The sequence below is a fragment of the Xenopus laevis genome, chromosome 9_10L (genome assembly GCF_017654675.1).
Source record: "Xenopus laevis strain J_2021 chromosome 9_10L, Xenopus_laevis_v10.1, whole genome shotgun sequence".
NCBI classification, from domain to species: Eukaryota; Metazoa; Chordata; class Amphibia; order Anura; family Pipidae; genus Xenopus; species Xenopus laevis.
This window is the reverse complement of record NC_054387.1, coordinates 62,157,048-62,171,589: the sequence shown is the minus strand read 5'-3', so window position 1 is coordinate 62,171,589 and position 14,542 is coordinate 62,157,048. Positions and strand designations below refer to the sequence as shown.

Below are 14,542 nucleotides of genomic sequence, written 5' to 3'. Positions count from 1 at the left end.
TGGGGCTAAATTATTTTCTGCAACCTATTTAGCTATGAAATATGAAATAATCTTAATTGTTTCACTGTGTGTGCAGAGCTTTTACTCACAGATTCTCATTGCCCAAGACTTTGATTAGGAAACCACGAGCTTCTCGTGTAAGACCAACAAACATCTTCTCTTCAAAGGCCACAGTGTAACCCCGGATATTCATCAAAGTGGTGTAGTCATTCTCCCCAACAAAGGGAGACACTCCTGTAAGGCTAATAAAGATAACAGCAATAAAAGTAAATGGTTTCATTTGTTGATACTTTGTTATAAACGTCTTGTAAAAATCCATGTACAAATCACATTATCTGACATGTTAAAAAGCCTGCACTCTAGTTTGGGGAAACACAATTTTTTTTTTTAAAATCCCTCCTCCCAAAAGCTAAGCCAACCAAGAAGGGGCTTCAGATGTGGTCGACCATGTTGAGACACTAAGCAAAGTGTCATACCTCTCGATTGTTATACACATGATATGATACATGTGACATTACACACATACACAAAAGGCCACGGCTGACAGGGATATTTGTTTGTTGTTTACTTCCGAGGCAACTTCGGAAAAACGGAGCGATAAGTAGGTTTTGCCGCAGGCTATTTCAATAATTGCCAGCGCAGAAGTATTTTTGGGAGATTTGACGCCAGCAGTAGCTCAAATTACCCTAATGGGCTCATTAGGGTGTCACTACCCGAATTACAGAATTACATTTTCTTTCAAAATGCAAAAAAGTTTCTGATTGGAGTTCCCCTTCATGTAAGCCTTCCCATGGAAAAAATTCCCCATTGTTTTGCCAACAACTATTGACATAAATATTTCTTAGGCATAAAAAGTAGTGATGGGCGAATTTGGGGCGTTTCGCTTTGCTGAAAAATTCGCGAAACGGCGAAAAATTCACAAAATGACGCTGGCGTCCATTTTTTTTGACGCCGGCGAATTTTCACTGGAGAATTTCCGCAGCGGTTACCCGAATTTAATCTCCGGCAGTGAATCACGGGAATTTGCCGCAAATTCACGCCTGGCGAAGAAATTCGCCCATCACTAATAAAAAGTTCTTAATGCAAAATGATCAGAATTATTGCCATCTAATTGGTCTAATTCCTAAGTGCTCCAGCCATTTAATTCAAAAATCCAAACTACTGCTCTGAGACCATTTTTTTGTAAAACATTAACTTAATTCTAAAGGATTCCCCCTAGGGCCACACCAATATGTGTAGTAACACTGATGTGCTAAACTATATTCAATGTGATATCCAATGGAAAAGTATAATATAAATTAAAAGTCGTACCATAAATATGCCAGGACTCCAACCGGCCTGTGGAAAAGAAGTAATTGGATTAAACAAAAGTGACTACATACTGTGATTATGGACATCAGTCCCAATACCCTTCCATCTATTATCAAAAGCATTTCTTATAAAAAATGTTATCTGAATAATATTTTTTGATTAGTGCCTGAAGACAAAATGCAGTGTTAGAAATACAGACATTTTTTGGAAAAAGCAGTCTAGCTTTTTTTAACATTAAAGTCATTTTGTAATACTTGAGAATTGTTATATACTGGTAGTCATGGCCACTGACAGGGGGTAGAGAGGGACTGTTGTCCTGGGCTTGGTGTAATCTTCATCCAAATTGGAGCCTGGTCATATGTTACTTTATTAAAACTTATGATGGGCAAACTCCACTGATACTTATTAAGCTAACTTATTAACACATTAAAGTAATTAATGGAACTATTTATATTAACATTATTTATATTAACATAGACTAAAATCAACTGTTAATATGGGGATTTATTTATTGAATTATATGAATATCTCCTATATGAACTTTTCAGCAGTGGAATGACTAGTTATTAGGCCCTATGGCAAGATCAATGGGCCCCCAGCAGTTGCAGGGCCTGTTTCCTTTACAGTTATACCCCAAATATTCAGTAAAAGGATTTGTAAGTGTGTATCATAGTAACCCCCACATCCATTAAGGTCAAACTTTGTTTTCTAGCAAAACCTACTTAACTGTTAGCTGATCATTTGTGTAGTGCATACAAGAGGGCTGGCCTAAATCTTTGCTACTTTGCCTGTTTTCATGGGGAACGTGTATAAATAAATAACTCTTATGACACCCTGCTGTCACTGTATCTACTGTCAAAAAGGTGTGGCTTTCCTGCCATTTTTTGGGCAATTTAAAAAAACATATGTTGAAATCACTCGACGTCCCATTGTCTATACTGGTCGTGCTAAATCGACATCCTTATAAAATGCTCTTAGAACTAGCTGCAGGAAAGTCCACACCTTAAAAAATTCTGATTAGATTTTCTGGGTTGGCTACCATGTAGCAAACCATTCAAAGACTGCAAAGCAATTTTCTAATGCCAGGGCCAGACTATGACGACTCTCAACCTGTGTTTCTCAGCAGGCCAAGAATCTGCTGCCCCCCCCCCCCGATCTGCGGCTCCTGCTCTGCCTGCACTTGGAAGCATTGTTTCCATTTTGCATATCGAACCAAAATCTGCCCGCAGTTGAAAAGTCAAGGGGAGCAGCAGGGCAGCAGATTCTCCACCTGTGGATACTCCACATTGCTATACATTGTCTGGCCCTAGCCTAAGTACACCTTTTTTATAAATAGATAGATAAATGATAGATAGATTTTATCATCAGATAAATTATAGTTAAAGTTATTACCATATATCAGTTACTGTAGAAATTGGCATCTGGTTTACAATTTCGGGTGCCACAAATTCTGGGGTTCCATATTTGCAGTACTGAGGATCCCCCGGGGTGAGTTCCTGTGCATTCCCAAAGTCACAAATTCGAATCTGTTCACTAGTTGTATCGGCCATCAGTATGTTCTCTGGCTGCACAAAGAGACCAGTGTTAATAGCGCACTAGACTATATCAACCCATAACAAACAATCAGACAATCAGACAGTATCTTCCAAAAGTAATGGCTTTGGGGGTAAGGGGCACTGGTCATTTATTTTTGGTACACCTATATCACCAAACGTATTACTGTATCACCTCACAGAAAGAAAGGCTGTCAGTGAGCTCACCTTTATGTCCAGATGCAGAATGTTTTTATGGTGCAAATAATCTAATCCATCTAGGATTTGGCGTATAAATGAGCGAATCTGTAATAAAAATATTATACTTTGTAACTCACGGAACAGAAATACATTGGCTTTGCCATGTCATATTACAAGTAAACGTGAGATTGGATTAAACGGCAGTGCAATCAGCAGGAAAGTAAATGAATCTCATTACATTAAAAGGTCTAGAAACACCTACACAAGTCTGTGTTCACCATATATCATACAGAATTAGAAAGACTTTAGAGGGCATTTGCTATCCTTCTTATTGCAGAATACTAGGAACCTGTTATTGCATTACAGATACTGGATAGTGGTTAATGCACTCACCTCTGATTCACTCACTGTAAGTTTTCTGGTCAATCTTTCTAGAAGCTCCTCTTGAGAACAGCTGCTGAGGGTCAAGGAAAATCAGTTGTCCAGAGGGCCATAACTATAGGAAAGAGGGCCGGGAGATAGAGGAAGCCTAATAGAACAACAACTGATAGTATACTTCAATATATGTTTGTGAAAAATGTCATATTCCCAAAGTTTAGGCAAAAGAATTTGCTATGGGACCCAGTAATGTCTAGCTATACCCATAACTACAGTGGAAGTAGTTAATCTTATGGCTATGGAGTCCAGGAGATAAAGGGGTCCAGTGGGACAGTAGTTTTAATATATGAAAAACAGAAAGAAATCGCCAGCTCTCAGTCTATCCTACACTGTGGAATTGACCAGCTGCTATAAGTCGTATTCCTAAAGTTTAGGGGGGGGGCCCTAAAATTACTTTGTTGCGATAGTCAGGCAGTGTGGTTGAAATCGGTCAATCAGCCCAACCAAGTCTGGACATGTATGGCCAACTTAAGCTTACTTACGTCTTTTACTCAAATTCCAAGCAGCAGTGGAAGACTAATGTCACACGATGTGTTTTGTTCTGGTGGAAAAATTATGGTGGAGAAAATGCTGGTGCTGTCGTAACAGGCATCAATGAGATCTGCCTTTCCCTGTGAACATGGACAGATTTTGGCCAAATAAAGACCATGTGTGCATTTTCTGGCCAAACTTCACCCCTATGCACAGTGACAGGTGGATCGCATTCATACCTGTTTCTACAGACATAGGGGAGCATCATGTGGGATCAGGATTGTATTGTGTCACATTAACCTAAAATACGTTTATGAAAAATTCAGATATCTTGTGGGAAAGTTGCCCAAGAGCTCATTATAGTGACAACTGCTAGCTCTATGGGATGTCTGCCTTCCAAAGCAATTCTATTCCTTGGTGTGACTAGCAGTGACCTTTTTGTGGATACAGTTCCATGACAATGACTAGAGCATTTCTTTTCTCAAATGCATCATAGAAGTAGACAATCCTTTCGTGTCTGAGCTTCGACAGTATGTCCCGCTCCCTCCGTGCACTCTCCCTTGTTGCCCCGCGGAATGGCATGAATTTGGCAGAAAAATCTCGCCCGCTGCTCTTTTCTATCACGTGCCGAACATAGGAAAAGGCCCCTCTGCCAAAAGAGAAGGATTATATCAGTTACCGCAACCAAAGTCACATGCTCCTCACTAATATATTCACAACTACATTTACATTAAAGTATTTATACTCTATTTTTAAAGGGGATGTTTGCCTTTAAATATCTTGTAGCCAGGGAGGTGGAGGGTATGAGGAAGCCCTTGGTCTAAGTTCATCAGGGTTTTATATGTTTTTTGAGTCTGTGTACATTACCTACTAGGCCTAAACTTTTACAAAGCTATTATTTATTCCAAATTTGGAAAGTTGCAGAACAGAAAAGTAAGAAAATAAGTCAAATATTATGCAAAACATCAAAAAGAGAACAACTAAGAATGATCATGGTGTGTTATTATCAATGATGGGTAAACTAATACTCTCCATTTGTTGCTGAGCTACAGTTACATGATCCTTTCAGCCCTCACAATAAAGGAAACATACTAAACTAAAGATGTCCATACATGGCTAATCTGACTAATCACACACGTGGCCAAAAATATGGAGAGTGTATGAAGGGGCTAAACATTGTACAGCCTTCTTTCTAATGTGCAAACAGCATGAATGATTATAAAAGGTAATCTTCCTCATCTGCCAATGCATCATGCGTTGTACAATAGAGTGCATTGATAGATGAAAATGTCACATCTGTCTGTTTCCGAAACTGACTGATAACCATATTACATAGATATTGGTCAGTATCATGATTTGTGCAATATTATTGGTATGTGCATGGCCAGCTTAACACACAACACCCACAATCTGAGTCACTGGTTCAAATAAATTCTACTCTTCCCTAGTTCACTGGGCTTTATAATATATGTATTCTGGTTGTAAAGAAATTTCTTACCTGCCAATTTCTTTGTGGATGTTGTAGAAATCAACCAGTCTACGAGCTTTTAGTATATCTATTTCCTGCATTGCAGATCCTGCCCTTGATTCATCTGTGAAGAGAAAAGATTAACCACAGTCTGTCTTGCTTCCTATTCCCCATATCTTTAGCATTATCAGCTTAAAATGGGAAAGGATTCCCCGGTCACAATTACATTTTTTAACACAGTGCCATAAACTGTGGGGGATATTTACTAAACCTCAAATTTATCTGGTTGGCATTTTGGGGCAAAGACTAGAATTTTTCGTGGAAAAAAACTTTTTAGAAATTTATTATACCCTGATGTTGCAAAAAGCCGAATTCAAAAATCCGCCATCTATGACCTGTCGAGGTCCTGTATAAGTCATCGAGACAGGCACCAAACTCAATTTGAAGTTATTGTGGTTTGCACTGGGTTTAGCCCAAAAATCTGAAACATTTTTGTTTTGAGGCAAAAAACTCCAAAAAATCAAGCAATTTGGGAAAAAAGCCAGAAAATTTCATACAATCCGCATTGCCCCTCAATTTTACTGTTTTTTTTCATGATCCAAATGAGTAGAGTTTTTATTAAGAAATGAGCTAAAGGGATACTGTCATGGGAAAACAAGCTTTTTCAAAACACATCAGTTAATAGTGCTGCTCCAGCAGAATTCTGCACTGAAATCCATTTCTCAAAAGAGCAAACAGATTTTTTTATATTCAATTTTGAAACCTGACATGGGGCTAGACATATTGTCAATTTCCCAGTTGCCCCCAGTCATGTGACTTGTGCTCTGATAAACTTCAATCACTCTTTACTGCTGTACTGCAAGTTGGAGTGATATCACCCCCTCCCTTTTCCCCTCAGCAGCCTAACAACAGAACAATAGAAAGGTAACAAGATAACAGCTCCCTAACACAAGATAACAGCTGCCTGGAAGATCTAAGAACAGCACTTAATAGTAAAAGCCAAGTCCCACTGAGACGGATTCAGTTACATTAAGAAGGAGACATAACAGCCTGCCAGAAAGTAGTTCCATCCTCAAGTGCAGGCACAAGTCACATGACTGGGGCAGCTGGGAAACTGACAATATGTCTAGCCCCATGTCAGATTTCAAAATTAAATATGAAAAAAATCTGTTTGCTCTTTTGAGAAATGGATTTCAGTGCAGAATTCTGCTAGGACAGCACTATTAACTGTGGTGTTTTGGAAAAAACATGTTTTCCCATTACAGTATCCCTTTAAATTGGGCATGATGTTTTTTTTACTAAAATATGAGATAAATTTGGATTTTAGTAAGTAACCCCCTTTAAGTTTCTCTACAACTGTAACATACACTGTAACATAAATACTGACACTGAAACATATGTAACATACATACTGACACACTAACTGATACTGTAACAAATGCTGACACTAACATATACTGTAACATATATACTGACACTGTAAAATATACTGTAACATACATACTGACACTATAACATACATGCTGGATACTGTAACTTTCTCTGCAACTGTAACATATGCCACAACATACTTTATACTGTAACTTACTCAGACACTGTAACATATATTGTAACATACTCAAAACCGTTGCTAAATCTGTAACATATTGTACACTGTTGGATTCGCTGACACTAGCGCAAACAAAAGCTGTATAACCTTAGTGGTTGGATATTTTTTATTAAGCCTTTCTTCGAGATCCAACATTTGATTAGGATCCCATTTAGACTTCAGATCTCTAGAAACATCCCTACATCTGTATATATTGGCCACACTACCAGGAATATTCTGGAAAGCAACTCAGCTCTTAACCTTACTCATCTTTAAGTGCCATGACAGCAAACAGAAAATTTCTACAAATCTAATCCTAGAGGTGGCCATACATGGGCAGATCCACTGGTTTGGAGAGGTCACCAAACAAGCGGATCTTGCGCTAATACACCCGCCTTGAGTGGGCGATATCGGGTTAATCTGATCATGGGCCATAGGGTCCAGTGATCAGATCACAACTCCAGGAATGCTGGCGGTTGGTGCAAGGACCACATCTTTGAACCGATGTGGTCCTCAATCCGATGTCAATTTGAAACCTGCCCGATCGACATCTGCCTGATTTTCTGCCAGAAATTGGTTGGGGGAGCCCGTTGGAGGGCTCCATACACTGGCCAATAAGCTGCCGACTTTGTCTGTCAGAAGCTTTTAATGGCCTGTGAATGGCCACCTTAAGGCATTCATTTTTGGGGCAATCTCCGTTTCATGTAGCTACACTCTGGCCAACGTGGTGTCTTTCAGTGAAGCTAAAGACATGAGAGGATCATTAACATGGCAACACATTCTGATTCTACACACACATATACAATGTATTGTATGTATTGTATGTAATATTTTCATGCATCATATCATAGATTGTAGCACTCTCTTACAATGCATCTTTGACACTGTAACATACAATATAAAACATACATTATAAAACTGATTGAAACTGCAACATAAACTATATATTTTTTTCCAACATTCTAACATTCACTGAATTTCTGCAGAAGTACATATTTGTTTATACATGTGTTTATATGCAGATCATGGTGTCCCTTACCTGGGCACACTTGCAGCTCTGCCTTGCAGGAAATTTCCCCTGAAAGGTTACGTGCTGTGCAGGTATACACTCCAGAGTCACCAGGTGCCGTGTTTAAGATCACCAGAGAGCACTCGGTATCATCATATACAAAGCTGAAGTGACCACTCTCTGCCAAAAGTACTCCATCCTGAATAAACAGAGTCAGCATTTAGGCAATGAAAGATAACATCCCTCCAAAGCCAACAAGACAGTTACCTATATGGCAATAAGGTTACATGTGTATGGCATTTTCATGGTGATATAACTCAGCCTCTAAACACAACGCATAAGCAGCATAGTGTGAGGAAAAAATTCTAAAGCACACATTTGCATATATCGATTTATGCACTGATGAAATGAATCTTCAGCCATATAGGGGCTTTATTAATCCAGTATTAAGGGTGGTGAAAAATATATTTTAAGAGTGGGCTAAAAGCTCAGATAAGAGTGCATACTGAAGATGATTAACTATATTGTACCCCTATATTAAGTTATTCATTACCAAGACTACCCAATTTTTCTTCATAATATTGATGTGTCATAGGACAAATGTAAATTTTGAGTGTCCTGTATATTTTGGGCAAATCCATTAAGACACCCTGAAAGCTTGTCTGTTTATCTGCGGGGGCTCGGTAGACCTACTTTGTACCACATGATGTCTGGAATAGGCTTCCCTTCAACAACTACCACAAAGCGAGCTGTTTCACCAACACCGATCTCTATGTCTTCCATGATAGATTCAAAGCGGGGAGCCTCTGCGGAAGAAGAAGATAATAAAATTATGCTTCTATAGTGTATAGTAACTGTATAGTAATCTCATGCATACCTACAACATTGGGAAACCAAAACTTTATTAAATAAATGGGATATCCCTGGCCCTCCAGATGCTTCTGATCTACAGCTAGCAACATCAAATCAATAGCCCTCCTTGTTGAAGCGATTCTGGACATTGTACTATAATATTTGGAGGGCTGCTGATCCAACATGACTGATTTACAATTCACCTGTGGAAAACCATCACACAGATACATCCAGGCAGATTTACCTGCTAGCTCAATAGAAATGGTAGAGCTATCTGATCCATAGCGGTTTGTAGCCACAAATGTCAGCTGTCCTAAGTCAGACTTCCTTGGGCTGAAGAATGTGAGTGAGTGCTGGTCGTCATCTGGCATGCTCAGCTCATACACACCCTCAACATTGTTTAGAACAGTGTCTATTCTAAGATGAAAAACAGTAAGTATTATTATATTATGCAAATTGCTGGAAACTTTGATTTTTCTGGAAAACGTTTATATAGAAGTATGATTGACCAGTTGACTTAACTGCTTCTTAACCAGTAGGAATACAAAATATGTATAAATCTCATTTTCTTACAAGCAAAGCTTAGGATTTAATTGTAGGTGACCAGTGATAGATAATGAAGATATTCCTAAAGAAAATAACAAAATCTGTATATACCACAATGTACATTACTCCATTTACAAAGAAGGAAATTATCTCCATGTGTTTCTACCTTTGCCAAATGATTCTGGCATGCACGTGGTTCAGTGTCACGGTTATGCAGAGAGGCTGATTTTCCACCATATACAAGATTTCGGGACGATCCAGTATAGAAGGCATCTCCTCCAGGTAGGGACCTATGGCAGCACAACAGAACTGTCACATTACATAACTAGGGCATATTGCCAAGTTTCTATTACATGGTGGTTCAGCAATTTTATAATTATGATGTAGACCAGGTGTGCCCAAAAGGTAGATCGGGATCTACCAGTAGACCTTCAGCTGGTGATCAGTAGATCTCAAGTCAACAAACAGCTTGTCTAAATCACCTTCCTATTTCATGCTTTTCATTCATATATTGATGTTATGTTACTTAAGAAATAGTTGTTTGTTAAATATAGCAATATACATTTTCCCATAAATCAATATTTAAGTAATATTTTCCATGGAACAGAATGGAAAAAAATTATTTTATGGATGTAGATCATAATAGGACAACATCACTAAAAGTAGGCCTTGCGAAATTCCGTGTATGTTGTGTTCTGTCAATCAACATGGAAAATATATTAATATAATAAAAACAAAGGGGTTGGAGGCAGAGTTGGAGGTACCATAAATTGAGGAGTCAAAGTCAAAAGATTTATGTACCACTCCACAGCCCTTGGTGCAAGGGTAACTAATACCAACAACTGGGATGCAAGACCAAACAGTTTGAGGTACCACAAGGGTGAATATATTCTTACCTCTATCCAGGAGACAAACAGTATCACTAGGAGGAGAAGGTTTACTGTGAGAAGTTGGGGTGTTTGTGGTCACACGGAAAAGGTACTGATGTTCCTTGGTCAGAGCTTTTACACAATAAGAAGTGTCCTTTAGGTTGGTGGCGATGACTGTCCATTGGGGAGACCCCACTGCCTGCTGCTGTATTGAGTATGTAATCTGAGCCAGATCTGAGGTCAAAAAATGATACATATCACCACAGGTCATCTGTATCCAAATACACTGACACACACCTAAGTAAGCACACACACTCATATATATATATATATATATATATATATATATATATATATATATATATATATATGTAAACACAGATCATCTGTTTACATACATCCAGATTCTGATGCAAACACATAGAGGTGCACAGATCAATAACATTGCAAGGGATCTATCTATCTATCTATCTATCTATCATCTATCTGTCTGTCTGTCTGTCTGTCTATCTGTCTATCTATCTATCTATCTATCTATAAACGAATGCTTGTCTATCAATCAAGACACAGGATCTAGCAGTGATGTACCTATGGCTGGATCCAATCTTTTTGGTGGCTTCCATCTAAGATTTACAATTCTCCCAGTTACAGAGGTAATGATGGGAGGACCATCAGGAGGAGTGGGTACCAAATCTGCAATGAAAGAGGAGTTGTTGGAGTTAAGAAATACAATATGAAGGACAATGATACGGATCAACCATGATTTGGGATTTCTGCTGATTAACTATGATCAATAAAATAGAAGCTTTCCTTTGTATAGGTGGCCAGTTCATTTATAGTGGGGGAAATTAAGTTTTCAAGAAAAGATATCAATGAGAGGTCATTTATGCACATAGCATGCATTCAGAATATGCATTTACATTCAGAATTATATTGACTCAGACCAGGAAGCATTGTGTGTTCTGGATTCTGCAGCACTCACAATTAACTTATAGGCCTCTATCTCTTACCAGTGACATATAGGTGAGCATAACATGCTGCTTTCCCAACTTTGTTTGAGATGACACTTTTGTACACTCCAGCATGAGAATGATTAACAGATGGGAAAACCAGGCGGTGGATGTCTTTATCTGCAGCACAAAAGACACAAAACAATAATTATTATAAGGAGCACCTGACCTGATGTGAAGAATGCACCAGCAACCTTATTAAGCTTTTTACCAGACACGGGCAACCTATGGAGCACCAAATTCTACGCTAATGCAAGACAGCGATCTTAGTGGCAACTCCTCTGATTGCTCTAGGGGGGTGCTGGAAATAGTACCAAAACATTCTTCAGTACTCCATATTCTAATTTATAGCCATGTGGTACCTTACAGTATATGCCAATCCCATTCCATTTTCACATATGGGTTTATATCCCATCATGAACATCAGGAAAACATACGAAAAAAGGGTTACTGCAGGAAAAGAGCCAAAGAAGAATGGAAAGGAACCAGTCAAATTTCAGTTTAAAAGAATGTAATTTTATATTGAATACTGTACTGGTTAAACTGAGCTCAGAAGAAGAGGTTAGGAGAGAAAATAGGAACAGACAGCTATAGAAGAGTTTCTATGTAAACCAGCAATGCCTTCATTTCATGGGCTACTAGACATGTGTGTTTAGTAATCTGAGCTGAAAAGAACTGAGCATGTGCAATAGCCAACAGCCAAAGTAAATTCCTGAGTTAGGGGGCCAAGTGGGTTACAGGAGGAGAAGGAATCCTAAGTGATTAAGGGGGATGATTCAGCCTTACTATGAACTATTAACCTTTTAACAACCAGAGTGGTGGGTATTTAAAGATTTAAAGAGGCTGTTTACTAATTACATTTTTTGTGCAGGGTTTACATAGCCTTTAAAATATAATTAAAACCTATATTCATCTACAGGTAATTATAACATTTTTAGAAATGTAGGAATAAATTTGACATTGGAGAAAAAAATAGTTCCTTACATTGAGTCATTCTGCGATCATCAGAGCTCTGGATTTTCTGACCATTGTGATACCAGGTGATGGCAGGGTACGGCAGCCCGGTTACCTGACACTCAAGTTGCACCTCCCGAAATTCTACCACATCAATGTCCTGCAGAGGCCTCAGGAAATCTGGCATCATCACACCCTCTACCTCACACTCCTGCATCTCTGGTTCCTCTGGAATGGATGGCATCTTCTCCAGCTTGGAGCTATCAAGGAGATCAGATACAGTAAGATAACAATCCACTCTATTGTACTGACGCTCAGGACAATGCACAGATTGGTAACATTAGCCATAGCCAAGCACTGGAAAGCATGCATTATAAGGGTATTATATTTCCTAGATTTTATTGCTTGAACTTAAATAATACATTTGAATATGGCAAGTAAAGTGATGCTTTTGTGTACTGTGCAATGATCACTCTAAGCTGTTTGCTTGTGTGCATGAACACAAGTTTCATTCTAGCAACTACAACAAATTTTAGCTCATTAAGAAAAGTGTAAATAGGCATATAAAATAATACTCATCACTGCATTAGATTCAAAGCTGCTACAAGTGTTTTCAAACAAACACCAACTACATATGTACAAATGGTACAGTGTCAGACTGGCATGGTGATGGCCAGGAAACCTTAAAGGGATACTGTCATGGGAAAAAAAATGTTTTCAAATGAATCAGTTAATAGTGCTGCTCCAGCAGAATTCTGCACTGAAATCCATTTCTCAAAAGAGCAAACATAATTTTTTATATTCAATTTTGAAATCTGACATGGGGCTAGACATATTGTCAATTTCCCAGCTGCCCAAAGTCATGTGACTTGTCCTCTGATAAACTTCAATCACTATTTACTGCTGTACTGCAAGTTGGAGTGATATCACCCCCTCCCTTTCACTACCAGCAGCCAAACAAAATAACAATGGGAAGGTAACCAGATAGCAGCTCCCTAACACAAGATAACAGCTGCCTGGTAGATCTAAGAACAACACTCAATAGTAAAAACCCATGTCCCATTGAGATGGATTCAGTTACATTGAGAAGGAAAAACAGCAGCCTGCCAGAAAGCTTTTCTCTCCTAAAGTGCAGGCAAAAGTCACATGACCAGGGGCAGCTGGGAAATTGACAAAATGTCTAGCCCCATGTCAGATTTCAAAATTGAATATATAAAAATCTGTTTGCTCTTTTGAGAAATGGATTTCAGTGCAAAATTCTGCTGGAGTGGCTCTATTAACTGATGCGTTTTGAAAAAAACATGTTTTCTGATGACAGGATCCCTTTAAGATGTCATGGGGGTGCTTGATGTCCTACTTGTACTGGGCCCCAGAGTGCCAGTAGGATTTCTCATGGTGACTATGTTCAAGAGAACACCATGCTGAGAATGGATGGAAGAAAAATCTTTGAAAGTCCTGAAGTGGTCTACAGTAAGGAAGGAGAGCCATGGAACCAGGTCAAATAGCTGGGATGAGGGCCCAGTGAAGCCCGTGCTCACTATGAGATATCCAGGTCTCCTGGAGGTCATGCCTATCCAATTCAGCAAGACCGGCATACTACTAATAAAAACTTACTAAAAACCATTACTAATACTAGTGATAATTCCAGGTTATAATTCTGGCATAACTCAGCCCTGTTCTCTAGGGTAAGGCAGGCAGTTATGGGCAGTCGCTGTGTATGGGCAGTCTTTACATAATGACTGGGGCTGATTTATGAACACTTGGACAAATCTGTACTTGGGCAGTAACCCATAGCAACCAGTCAGTGTTTAGTTTTTTTTTTCAGCCAGCTGCAGATAGAACAATAAAAGCAAACATTTGATTGGCTGCCATAGTTCACTCCTCATGGGCAAAGTTTCCCAGTGAGTGTCTTCTAAAACACTGATGACAAATAGTAAGGTACGTTAATGTACAGTACAATATTCTGAAGCTACTTTGCCTAGTGATAATAGCAACACCATGTTGAAAATACCCTGTAGAGCATTTAATAGATATCACTATTCTTTTGTGAAAGACATCATGTAATATACAGTAAATCATGTAAGGACTTGAAAGATTTAAGCAAGGAAATGGGCTAGGAATTGCTCTATATAAGATAAAGTGGAACTGCCATTGTGATTAATAATAATATACTAATTGTATTGTTTATTATAAGCTCCTACATCCAAACTTGTTATTTATTTTTTGTACTTATTTATTTTTGCTGCAAACAACTCACTAACTAAGAATTATAGCAGGGGCAATTGGCTGTTCA

At 38.6% G+C, this 14,542-nt stretch overlaps 1 protein-coding gene across 4 annotated transcripts in view; it reads right to left on the bottom strand.

The window, feature by feature from the left end:
- The window catches only part of LOC108701290 (striated muscle preferentially expressed protein kinase-like), a 134,644-nt gene that overhangs the window by 25,981 nt on the left and 94,121 nt on the right, over positions 1 to 14,542 (bottom strand). For all 4 annotated transcript variants that reach the window (XM_041575968.1, XM_041575969.1, XM_041575970.1 and 1 more), the window contains 15 exons: positions 12,280 to 12,509; positions 11,296 to 11,415; positions 10,874 to 10,978; positions 10,313 to 10,519; positions 9,583 to 9,706; positions 9,115 to 9,287; positions 8,712 to 8,824; positions 8,049 to 8,217; positions 5,452 to 5,545; positions 4,402 to 4,602; positions 3,438 to 3,498; positions 3,072 to 3,149; positions 2,704 to 2,876; positions 1,312 to 1,338; positions 90 to 242 (listed from right to left, as the gene is read on the bottom strand). In XM_041575968.1, coding sequence (XP_041431902.1) covers positions 90 to 242; positions 1,312 to 1,338; positions 2,704 to 2,876; positions 3,072 to 3,149; positions 3,438 to 3,498; positions 4,402 to 4,602; positions 5,452 to 5,545; positions 8,049 to 8,217; positions 8,712 to 8,824; positions 9,115 to 9,287; positions 9,583 to 9,706; positions 10,313 to 10,519; positions 10,874 to 10,978; positions 11,296 to 11,415; positions 12,280 to 12,509 — 2,028 coding nt within the window. The remainder of the gene's footprint in view (positions 1 to 89; positions 243 to 1,311; positions 1,339 to 2,703; positions 2,877 to 3,071; positions 3,150 to 3,437; positions 3,499 to 4,401; positions 4,603 to 5,451; positions 5,546 to 8,048; positions 8,218 to 8,711; positions 8,825 to 9,114; positions 9,288 to 9,582; positions 9,707 to 10,312; positions 10,520 to 10,873; positions 10,979 to 11,295; positions 11,416 to 12,279; positions 12,510 to 14,542) is intronic.